Source organism: Columba livia, chromosome 12 (genome assembly GCF_036013475.1).
Source record: "Columba livia isolate bColLiv1 breed racing homer chromosome 12, bColLiv1.pat.W.v2, whole genome shotgun sequence".
In the NCBI taxonomy this organism is placed as follows: Eukaryota; Metazoa; Chordata; class Aves; order Columbiformes; family Columbidae; genus Columba; species Columba livia.
Window position 1 is genome coordinate 8,184,634 of NC_088613.1, and position 18,946 is coordinate 8,203,579.

Sequence of the window (18,946 nt, forward strand, 5' to 3'; positions counted from 1 at the left end):
TGCAAGTGTTGCATCACACTGTTAGGTGACTCAAATGTCTGTTATTTTAACTTGTTCTATTGTAATGGTCACATCTTGCTACAAATTCACTCTGAATTTGCTACTTCTTTCAGTTGAAGATGTAAGGTTAATTTAAATAGTAATTATCTCTAAAAATTAATTACTTTAAAATAACCTGTTTATATTATGGTTTAATCTATGCCCTGAATATTTTTTGTAACACTTTTTTCAGGCTATAGTATAATTTAATTCTGGAATGCACCCTCAAAGTTTCTGAAGACGAAATAGAGGGAACAGATGCTGCAGACTATGTTGGTTGACAGGTTTAAATTCTTATAATCCCATCAAATTGAGCTTCATCCAATGAAAGATTTAAACTGAATGAGATTACTGAGCTCAAAGTTGTCACAATAATCAGAGAAAAAAGAAAATATCAGCCATTTAAAGTTAATGGTTGTACTGCCCTATGTAATGATAATGAAATGTGACAAGGTGCCTACCAATTTACTTTCTTCCATTGAATAGCTGGTGTTCTAATTCTTTGATTCTAACAACATTCTAGTTCTATATATAATTCAGCAAAGATATACTTTGATCACAGTTCTGCACATGAAGTCAGTGTTGAAATAAATATTACAACCTCCAATAATTCATAATTAATCATTATAGTTACTGTTCAACAAGACACTTACTTGAAAACATTTAAGTTTCACTGATGTTTTTGTTGTTTTTAAAACTTTAAACATCCAGAGTAGCTCATGTCATCTTCCTGTGTCTGCACGTGTGATGTCTGTTTGTTCTAGATGAAAAAACATTTCTGAAGCTCTACATGACTTTACGCTTTTTTGACAGTTTACCATTTAGAAAAATGGAATTTCGATTGGTTAATTTCTACATTAGACTTTTAATTTAGTTCTTAGCCCATGTTTCTCCATTTTCCACCTCTCCATTTTCCCCATGTTTCCATTGCACTTGAAGTGTTTCTTACCTGCTCCTGCTGACTGACGACTTGTGCTCAATCTGTGTATTGTTTCTTGTCTGCTTTAGGTTGCCCTTCTTCTGTCTTCTAATTATAGTGAACTATGGGGCCTTTTGTGTTGAGAGCAGTGTAACTGTACACAGGTGTGAGATCAGTTGAAATAGTATGTATTTAGGGAGAAAAGTAAGAGGAGACTTCATTTTGGTTTGAGTTGTCATAAAGTTTTACTTAAAATTCAGAACTTCAAATATTTCAAGAGCTGGAAACAGTGTTGTTGATTGAAATGGAAGCAGGATTGGGCTTGGATTTCATATGTGTATACAAATACATATTCTAATTTAACTGAAAATGTCACCTTAATGTTAAAAACTTTTTATTTACAGGAAATGTTACACAGTGAAAGTAACATATTCTAAGATAAAGGTTTATCTAAAAGCCCTTGAATAAACATGTTTGTTTTTCTTTCTAGGCTTCTTAACCATTCAGTTTCAGTAAACACAAGGAGCAGACCAAAGCAGCCAGTGGAATCTGAAAAATGGTATTGATAAATGAGTCACAGCTTTCCATATTTTATTGATTTAATTTCGATATTTATTTTGTCTCGCTACTGCCACCTTCTGTCATAACATTTTTAATTTAAGGGAACTGCTGGAGAGAGTCCAGCGCAGGGCAACAAAGATGATCAAGGGAGTGGAGCATCTCCCTTATGAGGAAAGGCTGAGGGAGCTGGGGCTCTTTAGCTTGGAGAAGAGACTGAGGGGTGACTTCATTAATGTTTACAAACATATAAAGGGTGAGTGTCACGAGGATGGAGCCAGGCTCTTCTTGGTGACAACCAATGATAGGACAAGGGGCAGTGGGTTCAAACTGGAGCACAAAAGGTTCCAATTGAATTAGAGAAGAAACTTTCTCAGTGAGGGTGCCAGAACACTGGAACAGGCTGCCCAGGGGGGTTGTGGAGTCTCCTACTCTGGAGACATTCAAACCCACCTGGACACCTTCCTGTGTAACCTCATCTGGGTGTTCCTGCTCTGGCAGGGGGATTGGACTGGATGAGCTTTTGAGGTCCCTTCCAGTCCCTAACATTCTGTCATTCTGTGATTTCCTGAAGAATATAATTGTAGAACATGTCATAATTCATAGATATGTATATATCAATGGCAAAATTCAATTTTTTTTATTGCAGCAGTTCCTGCAGTTCTCAACTGTATGGCTTATCAAGGTATAGGACATGATTCAGGCACATTCTCTATGCCTAACAGCTTTTAAAAGTAGCATTCTTGGTTTGAGGCAAACAAAAAGGAAGAAAAAGGAATACAGAGTAGCAGAAGTGCATAGTTGCTTTCCCTTTAGGATTTATTATGATTGGTCATGGTGTTACGTCCTTTTCACATTCAATCCCCAGCTGTTTGCCTTTTGGTACACTGCACAGCTTCTAAGCCAGCTGTCAATGTGAATGAAATGGCTGCTGGTAAGGTGATAGGAGTGAATTTCCCAGAAATATTTGGAAAGAAATATTTGAAGTGACATCAAATATAAACATTTTTAATTTCCTGAGAACTTTCAGTAATCTCAGTCTGTATTCCAGAAGGTATTTTTTGAGATATTGGTGTTTCACTGTCCCATTTAAAACGTTTTTACCTTCCCTATTAGTTTAAGCTTCTACTTCACTGTATAGAACTAACAGTACATGAAGCATGTGACTCTTCCAAAGTTTAAAAATAGCTGTCTTATTAGCTTTGAGCAAAATGTTTTGTTGGTTGCTTTGAGAAACAAAACAATGAAGGTGCATTAGTGATCTCTCAAGATCAACATGCTTAAGGAAAAGCTTCATCTGAATAAAGCACTGTAGCATGAAAGACCTATTGTCAGCATATGGTAGAGTGAAACATCATTTAAGATTTTCGTCAAATGGTCATACTTTTTAGCCACATTGTGACATCCTTAAATGGCCAAAAAATACTGTAGTGCTGCAGAGAATCTGCTTTTTTAATAGTCTTCACTTTTTTGATATTTTCAAGTAACTTGGTGTTATAGAACACAAAGAAGTAGTAAATTTCATAATGCCTCTCATGTTTGTTTTTAGTGTCTCAGCAGATGAAGTGAATTCCCCAGTGTCCCCATGCAGCTGGCAGGTAAATATCCAAATGTAAATGTGGTGGCTTCATACTGGAGTGATTTTGTTTATTTTTGCGTTTTGGTTTTACGTAAGTTATACTTACTTGGTTTTAGTATTTCTTTGCATATAAATTTTGTTGCTTCACATAATGTTCTGTAAAAAAAAAAATCTAAATGGTTTGAATTATATAGGCCTTTCATTTCCCATACCTCGCTGGGAAGCTTGCATGATATGATACAATTTTTATTATTTTATATTTTAATCCATCAGGTATTTACAATTACTTTAAATGGCCCGTATTCTAATATGAAGAAATAGTTGGAAATGTAGTTTTAGCCTTATCAAATGGTCCCTTCAGATTGTCTGAATTCATAATTGTAGTTTGTAATAACTTGTGGTAATAAATACAAGGTGTAGTTACCTTTTACATAAAAAATGTTTCTGAACCCTCCAGCCACTGGAAAACCAGAAGGATTCAATGGATGAGCAGCATTGGCCAGAAACACAGCCAGTGATTTGGCAGAATGAAGAAAGGAGGAGAAGTAAACAAATTAGAAAAGAGTATTTCAAGGTAATGGGGGGAACTGTGGGTGGGTGACACTTTTAATGAGAGTAGGAGAAACTATGTAACTAAGTAAAAGTAAGAAAACCATAAAGGTGGTCATGCTTTTAATTTTGCGTGTAGCCTGTCATTTTTTTTATTTGGCTCTTTTGAGTTAAATAATATGTATGTATGTATTTAGGGTAATGTGAGAGTGCAGGAAAATTAGCACCAAAAAAATCCTCAGAAACAACAACAATAAAGACTTTGTTTATCCTTTAAATAGAAGGAAGTGATTTGCAGTTGTCTTCTGGTAAAGCCAGAAAATAACCTTTAGTCATTGTTCCTTCCCCATTCATTTTGAGGGATTTTTTTAATTGTTTGGGGTTTTTTGTTTTTTTTTTTTTTTTTTTGTTCTTTTTTAAGTGCAAGGAGAAGATATGTAGTATGGTGCAGTATGGTTATAAAAATGATGTATGTGTTTTGGTTCTCACTGTGTAAGTTTGCATTTTAGAGGAGAGATTTTCTCTGGATTACTTTGCTGCTGTAGTGTGTACCATTGGTCACCAGATGTCAGTGTCTGTTCATTGCAAAGCAGATGAGACGCAGTAAAGGTCTGCAAGGCACAGAAAATTAGGCTTTATCAGCCATCAAAGTAATATATTCATTTGTACTGAAAACATACAGGAACTAAATTCAAGAAGATAAATATGCAGGTGTGGATATATGTCTATGTGACCCTAGAACTATGTGTACTCTGTGCGTAGTTGAAAGAAAATCCACAAAACAACGATGAAACACTAAAAAAATCCAAACAAGAAGAGTATCCTACAAACCAACAACTGATGCTTTTATCAGTTACAGAAAAGAATGGCAGTAGGACAGCTAACAGAGGTGGTGTTTGTGCTTCACTTTGGTTTTCAAGAGAGAGGCAGGTCACCGGTGTAAGTGTTGTTCAGAAGATGTTGGAAATTCAGCTCTCTAAAGCTGTTGCATTTTACAATCCAACTGTGCTCAGTTATAACTTTGAAGAAGACAAGCATCTTTGCGCAACTTTCTATAACAGAGTTATGTTTGTATGTTTATTAATATTAAAGAGCATAGTTCTGAGTCAGGTTTTTCTTCCTTTTTAAGACATTCTTCAACTAAAACTCCTATCTATCCCTAAAAGCCAGATGTTTGAAGGAAAGCCATTCTTCCAGTACCCAAGCTAGGCTCTCAAGTTAGCCTGTGTTACATGTTATATCATAAAGATGGGCAGGTTGGCCATATTTATGCACAATGCACTTCAAGTTTTGTAGTGATGGATTTTTTTTTTTTTAATTCTAACTGCATGTTTTTTCTATATTTTTTTGTACACTTGCTCTGCAGAAAGTGAAATACATTTATTTTCTTAAATAACCACTTTTGTAAGTCTCTTCCATCATTCCTCCTTCATTTCCTATACTTCCAGGATAATCGGGAAGTGGGACAATGATGAAGGCAGCACACAGTGCATCAGACAGACCCATGGAAAAAGTGCTGTTCCTAAACAGATAAAAGGGTGTGATCAGGCTTTGAAGTTGTAAAGGAAATATGGTTTTGTTTTGGTTGTTAATTTAACTTTTTTACAATGTCATATCAGTCTCTCAAAGTGTAAGCAATCTTTATGTTACATAACAAAACATATTGTAAAAGTAACTTTCACAGGTTACTTTTTTTTTTGACAAATAATGCTTCAGGGTAGCAGTTATTAAGATCTTTTCACTTGGATCAACTGGTGTGCAGTCTAGAGTTCACGTTATAAATGTATTTTGTTTTAAAATGCTCTTATTCGCTCATCAACATAATGAAGATCTTGACTAGACTAGGAACTAGATGTTCCTTTTCTGTTTTTGCTCCTTTGATTCTGTAACATGTTTTTTTTCCTCATCAGCGTCACCAGTAATAAGTAACATCTGAGTGATATCAAGCCATTTAGTTTAAATGAAAACCATACTTCCTTTTTAAAGTAATAATTGTGTGTGTTTTGCAGTACAAGTCTTCCAGAAAGAGTTCAAGTGGAAATGAAAATGATGAGGTGAGAAATAGTAATTGTGTAAAATATTTAAGAAAACATCTTTGTCATGGATCTTTTATGAACACCTATAAGCCACAGAACAGAAGGCTAGAGTACATACACACAGACTTTATGTTCCAAAACCATAGGAGAAACACGTGCTATACTTCTTTATTTGAAAAAAGTCATCGAGATTGTGTGCTGAGGAAAAGTAAGATATTTACTTGCTTGGCTAATATGAAAGTTAATTCACCTATCAAGCAGAGGTAATGTAAAAGTAATATTCAACATAAACAGTGAACAGTGTTTCCTAGACTTACATATTTTTAAATTTAGTTGCTGCCAGTTTGTTGCATACTTGACAAATGTTGTATGTCTCATGTATTGTGTATTTCATAATTTCATGTTTCTTGTTAAATCATAATTTTCATTTTTATAATTTCATCTCTTTGATTTCTTTTTAGCAAGACAGTGATAATACTAATGTCTCCCCACAGTCTCCTGTGTCGTCTGAGGTACAAGTTTGTGGTTTTGTTTTTCATTCAACAGACATTTCTTTGTGTACATTGCTTGTCACCAGGTTTTCCATGCAGATAAAGCTGTTAGTTTCCTTTGAAACTGCAATTAGAAATTTTTCATCATAATGAAAATTCAAAAATAGATAGAAACTAGAGAGATATTACAACTTGTTTTACCTTTCCAACTACTTGGTCTCTCCTAGATTTCTTCTTTGTCCCTGGTAGCCTGGCAGCTTCTGTCACTGCTTGTTTTCCTTTTTAAGGAACGGCCGTGTAGTCTCACTGTGGCTGCACCACGCTACTGACCTCTGGATAAAGCACACCAGAGGTTCTTTAACATTTCCACCTCATGTCAATAAGGAACTTGAGGGAGCAGAATGAGAACATCTCCCAAATGTAGTGAAGTGAGGTAAAATAAGGATATCTTGTGTACATACCAAATTACTGAGTGCATCTCTCTTTTTAGATGGCAAAATGAGAAAAACCTGATCTTTATAACTGGAAGCAAACATTTCTTAAGAAACACTTTGATGCTAAGCGTTGGGAGCTGGCTTAGAACTCCTTTTGCAGAATGGTTTGCAGTAGTCTGAACTGGCTTAGAGTAGATTTATTTAATCTGGTGCTGCTTCCTCAGTAAGATGATTTTATCTGCATGTAGTGAGGTTACTTTAATTCAATTTATTTTGTACTGTCCTCTTCAAGAAAGTCTGTTACAGTTCAGCAGAAGAACTTTCTTAGGCAAGAATAATTTAAAAATGTATCTTGATGGGAACAAAAGTTATTTCTTTTAATGAATGGAAGGAAATTGACTTTCTCTCTTTTAACAGGATTATGAAAGGACAGATAATAACACTCATGGTCCATTTGGTCTCAAACCAAGGTCAGGTAAGCTGCTCTTCTCTAACATAGCATGATAGAACAGATGTTTATTTCCCAGTCTGGAATAGATGGTAAGGATAGCAGATGTATGAATTGGAATGAATATGAAGAGATGCCACAGTACAGCAATCCGCTCAGTGTACTTATCACAAGCATAGTACTGGGAAAGACAGAGACAGCTGCTTTGCCAAATGAATAATTGAAAGTTCCCCAAGTTGCACAGTGATTTTTTTTTTTTTTTAAATTATTTTTCCCCCCACTGATTTCTTTTGAGCATATTCAGTCACTGTCAAAGAACAGAGAAACAGTGTACAACTGTTCTTGATTCCTGATGGCTGAGGCAGGAGGGCTTCCAGAGAACATCATTTTTATAATTTGTCCTATGAAAGGATGCTTTGAGCAGAGCTTTGCCAGGAGTTTTATGGCTTAATGCTTCGTTGCACCCTGGCCAAGACTCTGCTATACCATCATAAGGAAGTTCTTTTGTCTAAAACAGACTTTGTCCTCTGAAATCTAGGTAGAAATAATACAGGTTTTTTTTTTTTTGCAGTTACAGTGTTTTGTTTGTAGGTGTTTTATGTGAATACTGGATGGCAACAGTGTAAAGCAGTTTGGAAATGCCCTTTTCCAGTTAATACTACTCTTCTCTGGTTTTAAGGGAACAGTCTTCATGCAAACTCATTGAGAAAGAAATATCTCAACTTTCCAGTTAAATTTCATTTAGTGTTTATGGTAGCAAAGCTTGCCTGTCAATATTATTAGTAGCTTGTGAGCCTGCAGTAGCAGAGTGTGTCTGGCTCAGGTCATTGCAGGTGGCTTCTGGAGGGCTTTTGAGTTGCCTGAGATTTGTAAGCAGTTGTATGACCCTTCTGTGCCAGGTTAGTTGTGTGGACCAGGATGTGCCTGGCTGTGACCATTTAGAGGCTTCTGAGTTATCTACACTTCCAGCTGCAGGAAGGTGCAGATTTGATAGGAGGCAGCAGGCTCGTTAGGGTTTTGCAGCTCATCTTTTCTCAGCAGTCGGCTTCCTAGGAGCCAGCTCATGTCTGTGAAATAGCAGCACCCCTTTCACTCAGTTCTAGGAAAGTGAATGGCATTTTGTTTCCTAGTTACAAGCCAAAAGATGCTTCCATGGATACTGTTGGTAACATGCAAGTGGATTTTCTGGTATACAAACTACATACTGTCATAATGTATAAAATCAGGTGTTTTGTATTTTTTAATTAGTTCTTTAATAAGCAATAACTGTTTCTGCATGTGCACACCTAACATATATATACATGTGCACGCACATATGCTAAGTCTTTCATTGTAATTTATATCAGGGAGTTCTGTTCCGTTTTTTAGCCTCCAGGAAGACTTCATACACTAATAATACTTTTAAAGCTAGATTGCAAGATGTGCTTGGAAAAGTGCATATGGAGTGTATATCTCAAACAGATGTTTGAATATTGAAGTAATTCTGTCTCCATGTTTTCTAGTTACCCATTTGCATATAAGTAGTATGATCTGTGTATTTTATCCAAAAGATAAATTCCATAGACAGCATGTTTTACATCCAAATACTTACATGTATTTGTTCTGAAAAGCTGTGCAGCTTTTTTCCCTTTAGTTTTTTAATCCTTGGTGGTAGATTTTTAGTCATTGCAGATTTTTAATCTGAATTCTGAAAACTCACTTGACTAATGTTTTGTAGCTTTCAGCCGTGCATCTCGCCAGGACTATGGTGCAGTGGATCCTGGATTTACAATGAGGAGGAAAATGGAGCACTTAAGGGAAGAAAGGGAACAAATAAGACAACTTCGCAATGTATGTACCATTATTTACTGTATGAGGGCAGTGCATTTAGTTTGCTGTCTGCCACAATTTAAACCTTTATAATAAAGGCCTGCAAATCATCACAGTTGTAGGAGGACATCCTGTAGTGATCTTTCTTCCCAAGGAGTTTAATGTAACAGGCTACACTGGCACTGGTTTTGTTATAATCAAAATACCAACCAGGAACTAAAGTTTGTTTTTTTAAGCTGGAAGATAAGTGAAAGGTTTCAAGTTTTCTAGGGAGACAATAAGTCTGCTATTTGACTTGAGATTTGAAGAAAGATGGTCATAGTCTCCTGGATAGCCAAATGCTTTTTGAGTGTATTAATAGAAAGTTGCTGCAAGTTTTACAGTAGTGAATGGGATTTAACTTTCAGACTTCCAGTAACTTGTTTTCTGTATAGTTCTGTTGTCAAGATATCTAACAGTTGAAGTTAACCGTAAGTCACAGTAGCTCTGCTCTCCAGGGCAGTGCTAATGTGGGGCGTGACTTCTGTGAAGGCTGTTTCTGTCTTGTCTGGTTCACTTCCTGAGCAGTGAGGGTTTGTTGCGAGGTGGGAAAAAAACATTCCCCACTTCCCTTTTCTGTTGTGCAACCCAAGTGTGGGTACTTCTTGGGTACTCTTTCCTCAGCCATTTGGACAAGTGAAATAGCCATGCCCATAGTGGTTGTGTTCCCCTCTTTTTCCCTCCTTCTCCTTGTTAAATTGTGTATGATTTCAACCTGCAAAATCTGCAGAGTAACAGTTAATGAGGTATTCAGCCTGACATTTGTCCTTAAATTCTGTGCTTTCCTGTTAATGATTAGTGAGTTCATTACATGGCTTTGTGAGATAAGTATCATGGTAGTTGTTGGCTGAAGGTATTTCTCAATTTGAGAAAAGGATATTTGTATTCAGTAAAGTGTGAGCTGACTCCATTGACTTCACTTTAGTATCAAAATGTCCCTTTTAAAACTGAATGCTTTAAAATACACTGGATTTAAAATTAAAAATTAGTTAATGTTGAAAGTAACTTACTTATGGACTTTTTAATAGAATCTTGAATCGAGGTTAAAAGTCATTTTGCCAGACGACATTGGAGCAGCATTGATGGATGGAGTAGTTCTTTGCCATTTAGCAAATCACATAAGGCCACGTTCTGTTGCCAGCATTCATGTACCATCACCAGCAGTGGTAAGTCATTTATATCACTTCTGTTGCATCTTACATGAAAACAAACATTTGAAGTTTAATACTAAAACGTTATGAATCATGTTTGCCATATTAATTGACTACATTCTTCACTTCAAGTTTTCTGCAGGAAGCATCAAACAAGGCTCAGCAATTTAGTTTGAGGTGTTTTTGTATACTGAGTCTTCATGGAACTTGTTTTGTGTTCTAGCAAGTGTTGCTGAGTTTGCATCAGAAATATATAATCCTTCACGAACGTGTGGTGAAGATCTAACATTCTGTCTTTACAGCCTAAACTCAGTATGGCAAAGTGCCGAAGAAATGTTGAAAACTTCCTTGATGCTTGTAAAAAATTGGGCGTTCCACAGGTATGCTAATTGCTTTATTAACTAATTATTAATAACCATAGAAAATGTCAGCGAATACTGAAGTTGGGTTTTTGGGGGCTTAATTCAAGAAATAATAGTGATTATAACACTGACCAGGGAAGATGAAGATATGAAAAGAAGTCCTATTTCTAGCACGTGGCCTGAACTTGAGGGAGCTATTTTATGGGTTTGTAGTCAGTTATTTACAGTAAGCATAATACTGACTTCCTTGTAAAATAAATTATCTAGACAAAAGAATGCATGAGAGAGGATGATTTTGTAATATTTGAAAGTCTTGAGTTTAGCAACCCACTTTGGCATGAATTTTAGTGTCTACCTAGGAAAAAATCCTGCAATTACAGAACTATGTAGTGTAATTGATTAGCTGTCTCTTTTTTAGCATGACTGTAGTTGTAGCCCATTATTTGTGCTTCTACCCAAGTTCATCCTCTTACTTCCCTGTATGAGGGGAAGAAAACTAAAGATCAAATAATTTCCTGTATATTACAAGAGACAAAAAACTCCCTCAAGTCTTTTTAGTGGAAGAAGAAAACTAGCTAGTGGATTTAGAAGCCTGGGTTACTGCTCTGCCACAGCTTCTGACTTCTGTCAGAACTTAGAGATGCGAAACCTGAATTAGATGTAACGCCAGGTAGTGGTTGGGAAGATTGTCTGGCTTGTGCTGAATTTTGAAACTGAAAGGTGACTTTCTTGGGGAGTGGCTCGTTACTGAGGACCCAGTCTATCAGCACTTCCAAGTTTTCCCATGGGAAAAATTGGCAATAATCCTTCAAAACAAGAGAAGGGGGGAGTAAGCCACTGAGCCAACAGTGCCTGTCAGCATGTTTATCTTGTTCTGCTTATGAAAAGAAACAAAGTCTTTGGCTTTATAAAATTAGCAGTCTTTTATGTATCTTCTGGTGTCATCATAGTTTAACACTTTATGAAGATCTTAGATATAGTTAGTTTGTGACCATTCTGTTCCTGTAGAGAACCGCACGTGAAATTTAAGGTCAAAGGCATTTTCTACCCAAGTTCCTTTTAGTGATGTATGTGAGTGTGTTTGTTACCCACTTTGAAGAAAAATGAATGAAACTTAATACATGTACCTCCTTGTTTTGCAGGAGAGACTTTGCTTGCCTCATCACATTCTGGAAGAACGGGGCCTGGTGAAGGTTGGCCTCACGGTTCAAGCACTGCTTGAATTGCCGACGTTGAAAGTATCTCAGCTTTCCTCCATGTGACGTGACATCTTGGAAGCTGGACAACTTAGGATTCCATCTGCTGATTTGCATTGCTCTGAGGCAGTTCAGCTTCCTCCATGGGAACATCCAAGCCATCAAAAACTAGTATCTGTCCAAGTGCTGTAGAGAGCCTTACTTTGGAGTTGTATGTGAAAACCTTGGAGTCAGCTGACAGTTAAAAGAACATAATTATTCCTTTTTTCTTTTTTAATTGGGTGCACAAATAGATGGTGGTAGCATCAGATTCTCTTTCCAGTTAATTTAAAAGCTGCCATTTAACATCTCAGTGTTACAGTTAAATGCTGGATTAATTTTCCTACATTGTAAATGTTGCTTGAATTATTTTACAAGTACAAGGCATGCCCCCCTCACTTTAATCTTTCAAGTAAGTCATTTGATTTAAAGGTAAGACAAAAATATAACTATGGTATGATGGTAAAATGCGAGCGACTGATCACTTGTAATCCACTTTCACCCTCTCAGAAAGCTTAATATTTGCATTCTTGATTTTTTGCACTCCTGATTGTAACTTAGACTTCTAACATTGCCAGTATTTAGTGTATGGTGGTTACACAAAACAATATACAATGGGAAAAGGACACATTTTATCGAGTTTTTTTCCAGTCTTCTAGGTTGGTGCCAAATATTTTTTCAGTTGTACTGTAGATTGTTTACATGTGAAGTGCCTGTGTAATTGATAACTCTTAATAGTCTTAAACATTTTTGAAATTTCTTTGTTTAAAATAGATAAAATGGAAATTTTTAAATATTTTAATAGTTTTTTGTAAAATCGGTATGTGAAGATTTAAGTAATACTTCACATTTTTGATGTTGGGTGTTTTAAGTTTGCACAATTTAATTGGTTCTTTTGTTGTCTAATAACTAGAAAATACTGTAAATACTTCTTATTTATGATATTTAATTTGATATACCTAATCACTTTTGGTTTAATGTATTGTTGGACAAAAAGCTGTCTACTTTTCTTTTTTTGGGACAAACAAATATACAGAGTAAGACATGAGGACTAGTGATACATACAGAGTAATTTAGGACATTTTGATAAAACTGCCAAAATCTCAGGTTTACGCTGTGACTTTTAGGATATTGTGTAACATTGCTCCTGATTTCATTACATTTTTATAACAGGTATATCCATGACTTAGTTAAGAAATATCAGTGTTTATCTTTTTAGTGTTTACGGCATGTGTTGTGTAATTTCCACAAGTGTGGCGGAGCACACAAATCAGTTTGGAGAAATGTCACTGTGCTGAGTCAGCCTTTTCTGGATAAATGTCAAAAAGGAAAGATTTTCACTGTTGGGGTTTTTTGAAACTTCTGAGTTCGTATTTGTTTGCTTCAGCACCAATTCTGTGTTTTGAGAACATTCTGAAACCATACACAGCTGAGCTCTTCTCCAAACTAGTTGCACACCATTTAATTATTTTAGTAATAAATCTGTTTGCATTAGTTTGTTCTTCATAAGTAGGTAACTCAATTGAAAAAAGTGCTCTCACAGGTTTTCTATTTCAGGCTAATTTAATTTCAATTGAGGAATATGTTTGCCAAGCATGTAACAAGAATTGATTCTGTTCTTTCCGATTGATTGAGACCCCATGTAATATAATTCATAAAAGAAGAGGGAAAGGTTTTATTTACTCCTTACTTCATTTACTATAGTTGTTAAATTCAATAGCTGAGAGCAAAAATAACCTTTTTCTGATGACAGTTTGGTTTTTGTTTTTTTCCAAAAGATTATTTTTAGTTCTATTGAAACAAGCTGATTCATGTGTAATAGTTAAAAACCACTGTTAATTATGTAGTGTTTTCTTAAAATACAGCTCATAAAGAGTCTGCTGTAAAACTTAATTTGCGGAGACCTAGATATAAATCTTGGGTTACATAAGTGCTTGTTAAAGGAAACTGGATTGCTTTGACCTTTGAAATATGGTACTTCAAATATCTCTAATTGTTTTTTAGATTATTCCCATAATACTTATTTTAACAACTTCAGTCTCTATTTTTCATTAAATGCAGTATCTGAGAAGTCATGCTAAGACTAAAATGAAAAAGTAATATAATTCATTAAGCAAAATGCCTTTTGTCTGCTACATTTGAAAAATGCAACCACTCAAAACCAAGTCATTGTTTTGAAATTCCTCGTTATAGTATTTGACGACAACAGTGAAGTTCTATTTCAGTATATTAGCCACAGAATTGCTGACTTTAAATTGTCACTTCTGGTTATCTGGCTTAAACTGATCTACACCACTATTTCATTATCATGTTTGAATATGTTTTCTGAACTTTAACTTTTTCCCTACTATAACTAAATCTATAAACTTGTATCACAGTGTAAACATAAAGAATTCCAATGATGTAGCATGCCAGATGCTTACCAGATATTTTTAAGTGTAGCTTTTTTCTTAAGTAACTTGAGAACTGGATATGAAATTAATGTACTCATTATAAACTGTATCCCTGAAGTTGAAAACCACTAAAATAACTTTTTAGTACTCTGGAGTTCTTCCCCACAAAGTTGCTAGAAAGAGTCTTGCTTTGCTGTTCACTGGACATTATTACGGCCTTTGTCAAGGTAGTGGGAAGGATAATCATGATTCTTCCAGGCTCCCTTTCTAGCATTGCAAAGACTAAGGCCTTCAGTCATCCTTAGGAGCAATCTGAGAAAGGTCCACTGTGTCTGGATTAATGGTTTCTCATCTTTCTTTAGCTGCTTTTACACATAATAAAAAAAATGGCTGTTCCCATTGTGATTATTTTTTAAGGAGCAACTGCAAAACATTTTAATTTGAAGCACCCTGTGGGAATTGCTGCTGTCTTCCCTGAACAAGAATTTGCCTACTATCCCCTTTCTCCCTTTCCATTTGATTCCCAGCATCTTCTCAGTTATTTTTGTTTGTTCTCAAATGCAGTGAGTTGACATTGCTCATTACTGCGTGCCACTTTCCTCCTTCCTCTTTATTTTCTAAGAAATTACTCCAGTGGCATTGATGAACTGCTGTGACTCCAGATCCCAGCTCCCACCATTTAGAATGTTTGAGATATCCATTTGCTATTTTGTGGATGTAATGTCATTACTTAATATTTGGCATAACTGTTAGGATGCTTAAAAACAGAGACCTGCCCCATTCCTGTTGTAGTCACTCAGTTTTTACTTTGGACATGAAGTCAACATTAAAAGTTTAGGAAACTGTGTTAAGTTTTCCTAATAAATTTAAGAATGTCCCAGATACTGTGAAACTTGAAAACAGTGGCATTAAAATAATTATTTTAAAGTGTGGTGACTTTTCCCCCACAGTATCTCACAAACACTTCACATCTGTTCAATAATAACGCTAATCCAGTGTGCTGGCTGGGGCACTGCTGGGAATGCAGAAAACACTCTATACCCATGTCTTTGGAGGCCTTCAAAAGAGAGCCAAGAACTAAAACTATTGTAAAATATGGAGGAATACCTTTGAAACAATAAAGAGCTGTGACATGAGTCATTTCTGGGTAAAATCCTAGCTTCACTGAAGACAACGCAGGTTTTGCTCTTGACTTCAGTAAAGATTTGACCTTTTCATTCATGGAACACCTGAGGTGGAGACCATAGCAAAGGTGGCTTAAACTTGGTTGATGTTAACAAAGCGTTAGTGTCAAATTCTTGACTAAAAATAGCGATCTCTGGTAAGTCAAAGAAAGCTGTAAAATATTACACGTTTGTTTAATACAAATCTTCTGATATACAGAATTAAGATGGTAGGAAAAAATGACTTTGAAGCGTAGCTTTCATACTGTGGGAAGGGATGTCACCTCAGTAAAGTTGCAGGTGAGCACTCGCATCACTTACTGCACTAAAAACTTTATTTCAGATATCTTTTTGTTCAGCAGCAGTCTTCTCTAGATATTGATAGAATCTGTAGCCAAATTCAAACAAAAAATGAAAAGGCAACTGTTTTCACTAAAAATGAATTCCCATGTGTCTTCTCAGTATTGGAGAGAAGGTTGAAAGTCTGGCACTTCTTCCTTCTGTTTGTTTTTAAAAGCCTGTATGAAAGGTACCTGTTGTGTCTAACACAGCTGCAGTCTGTTGGTTTGTCTCTGAATCGGTCTATATACCAATGCAGAGCTTAAGCACATCAATAATTCAACTCAAAGCAACTTGTGGGAGTTTTTAGCACTTTCTGCACATAGATAATGTAGTGGTAAATCAAATTTCTCTCTTTCCTCACTGAGGATGGCTGATGTATGTGTTTTTCACAAGAGGTACATCATATTAAACAGTGACCTCTACTTGAAAAACAAAAGCAAATAAACAAAACATCACCCCAACACACAAACCAGCTGAACTATTTCCTCTTTACAGGTGACTTTTTGGAATTTTTTTTTTTTTTAAAAAAAAGTAAAAGCAGGAATGGGAAAGGCAGAGTATAGTTGTCCAAGGAGAGGGTGCTCCAAGTTGATCTCATGTTGAATCACTTCCCAGTGAAAAGCCTCTAGATTTAGTAGAGAAAGAGACAGATGTTTTGTAGCTACTCCTGTGGGGGAAGGTGGGTCCTTAAGTACATAGAGTTTTCTGTTGAGGTTACAATAACAAGAAATTAGGCATCTTTGTTTTCCCAAAGACTGTATATTTTGGGTAGCTCTATCCCATTGCTGTGGACATTGATTGTGCAGTGAACCTGGCCTTTTCCAAGCCCTGAGCGGGGCAACAGCCTGGTGCCATTGGCACTAACTGGTGCTATTGGCATTGCCCTCTGGCTTTGTGATGATGACACTGGTCTGTGTGGTGCAACTCGTGAAGGAAACACCCCCTTGCTCCATGCTGCTGCCTCCTTCTGCGCAGCCTGCAGAATTCTTCTGAATAGATATTTGCAATCTAAATAAAAACGCTAAGGAAAGTGATAAGTTTACTTGAGAGTAATAGATAAGTAGTTATTTACCAATATTTAACCTCCATTGGCAAAGAATGGAAGAGGAAGATTGCTCTAGGAGCTACAGAACTTCACTGATTGAAAGTTGCACTAGGGCTTTTAACAGGTTAGCGTGTCACTTGTCCTCTCACGTGAGTGAGCCAAAGGAGGGATGCTATTTCTTCTTTTATATGTATTTACACTGGGATATGTGTAAATCAAATGGAGGGAAAGGTGAACTGTATCTTTAATCGGGAAATTTACAGCGCAGATCATTTTAGTAAATTAAATATGAAGGTTAAAAGTTCTTCCTGTGAAGAAAATTTCTGCTTATCTTGACTGTTAAAATAGAACATATGTGATTAACTGAATTTTAGTTTAGGCTTGCTGCTGCGCAGGACCCGTTCTGGTTCTTGTGTTTCTTAATAAAATGCCACTTTGCTTTATATGTCTTTAAGTATTTCACGTATTACAATTCTGACAACATGTTAAAATTGTGGTTATATGCAGTATTTGTTCCCTTATTGGTTTTGACTTATTTTTGTCTTACAAGCTGGGAGTCAAAAATGCTATAAGTACCTGTTTAATATCTATGGAAGGAATACAAGTTCTTATAAGAATGACATCCATCATTTTATAGCCTACTACATTTTCAAGGAAGACTTTTTAATGTGGTTTTGTTTGTTGTTTTTTTTTTTGGGTTGATTTGTTCTCAAACCCATTTTAGAATCGTAATCTTAAACAAATCCAAAAGGTCTTTCCAGGACTATGTTAGTATCTTAGCAAATATTAAAGAAGAAGCATAATAGCTCAAACTGACAACAAATGTTATTGTTTTGGGAAACTGTCCATTTTGGCAGTGTTAGCTTTACAGTTGGACTCGATCTTAAATGTCTTTTCCAACCAAAGTGATTTTATGACTTCAGTGAAACAAGAATTTCCTTCAATAGTTTTGTAACCGAGCTGCAACACAAAGTTAATGAGGTTTTCCCCACTTTTTTCAAAATTGTGTGAAATAAGGTAAACGCGACACTTCTTTTCACAATAGTTTTATGAAGGCTAATTGTGAAATAGCGTTTATTGGGAAATAATCACAAGGACACGTTTTGTTTCATTTTTAAATACGAGTGAACCAGTGAAATCTTTCTAGAATTGCCAGGTTTGTTTAGGATTTGATGGTGCCGTTCCTGGCATGGGAACTCCCGTTGTTCAGTATTAATTGATTTCTGGAGGATGTGCAAGATGGTGCTCTTGCCATGCAAACGGTCATAGGGTTGTGTTTACGGAGTTGATGTGTTAAGTAAGCACTGGTGCAAGTGGGGGAATCCCCAGCTGCAACTGCTGGTGTCTCTTACACCAGCAGATCCTGTAAGGCTTGGATTCCCATGAAGGGACACACACAGACGTTGCAAAAGGGGGTTTTGGTGGATTACGTTGGGAATAATGTGAATACTTTTTGCTACTAGGGAACGTGTAGAACAAGGAAACTGTGATTGCTCTATGGTTATCATTCAGTTGGTATTCAGTTATTTTATTTTGTAACTCGTGACTATAAAACTCAGAAAATGGAATGTAACCAAATGATCAATGTGTAAATGTGTGCAGGATGTGACAGAAGTAGTTCTGAGGCACAGTTGGAGAGTGATCATTTAAAAATAGATGTTTAAATTGTGTATATACTTGCAACATCTTTGATAGTGCATTTTAATTCATTTTGCATTTCATGTTCTTGTAAAGTGCATCTTCCACACTTCTGAAGATTGTCTACTTGTACAATACTGTATTAAGTCTTTTTTCAGGACTTCCATTATTGCTGGAGCTTCCAACATATGTTTCTTTAGAAAAATGTTCCTACTGTTATTTTTTTGTAAATAGTTTTTTTGTATTAAATTTGCATGGATGAAACCCACACTTCCAAAAACAGTGTACATACTCTGTGTATAAAATACAAACTATTTCATAACTTTAATGTAGTCAAGTTATTCAATTTGATTTCACTTCAGTTTTTATATATTTGTAGTAAAGAATGAGAATTTGTTGTATGTTCTTTCAAACATCTGTGTTCCCATTTTGATAAGTGACCTGCCTCATTACATATCAGGAAACATGTTGTTTTATAGTGACAAATAAAAGAAATATTAGCTCTTCTTCCAGGGAAATATAGGATACCTTTACATATGAAGTATGTTTGTTAGGACTTGGATTTTGACCAACAGAGACATCAGTGGTGAGAATACGTGAAGATAAAGATGCCTTCACTTGTAGCAGGGTCTTTATACATGCACACACTTTCCTGTCTTATACCACGTGAAAAACACCCAATATCTTGTAGCATATATATTTGGAACAACATACAT

At 35.8% G+C, this 18,946-nt stretch overlaps 1 protein-coding gene across 4 annotated transcripts in view; it reads left to right on the forward strand.

Moving 5' to 3' along the window:
* The window catches only part of LRCH2 (leucine rich repeats and calponin homology domain containing 2), a 48,896-nt gene extending 30,338 nt beyond the window's left edge, over window positions 1-18,558 (forward strand). For 2 of the 4 annotated variants that reach the window (XM_021284991.2, XM_065077674.1), the window contains 10 exons: window positions 1,449-1,517; window positions 3,066-3,114; window positions 3,553-3,669; window positions 5,654-5,698; window positions 6,142-6,192; window positions 7,023-7,080; window positions 8,771-8,883; window positions 9,930-10,067; window positions 10,355-10,432; window positions 11,557-18,558. In XM_021284991.2, the coding sequence (XP_021140666.2) occupies window positions 1,449-1,517; window positions 3,066-3,114; window positions 3,553-3,669; window positions 5,654-5,698; window positions 6,142-6,192; window positions 7,023-7,080; window positions 8,771-8,883; window positions 9,930-10,067; window positions 10,355-10,432; window positions 11,557-11,676 (838 nt within the window). In that variant the 3' untranslated portion in view covers window positions 11,677-18,558. The remainder of the gene's footprint in view (window positions 1-1,448; window positions 1,518-3,065; window positions 3,115-3,552; window positions 3,670-5,653; window positions 5,699-6,141; window positions 6,193-7,022; window positions 7,081-8,770; window positions 8,884-9,929; window positions 10,068-10,354; window positions 10,433-11,556) is intronic. The other 2 variants (XM_065077673.1, XM_065077675.1) reach the window with 1 other exon arrangement.
* Window positions 18,559-18,946: the final 388 nt, after the last annotated feature.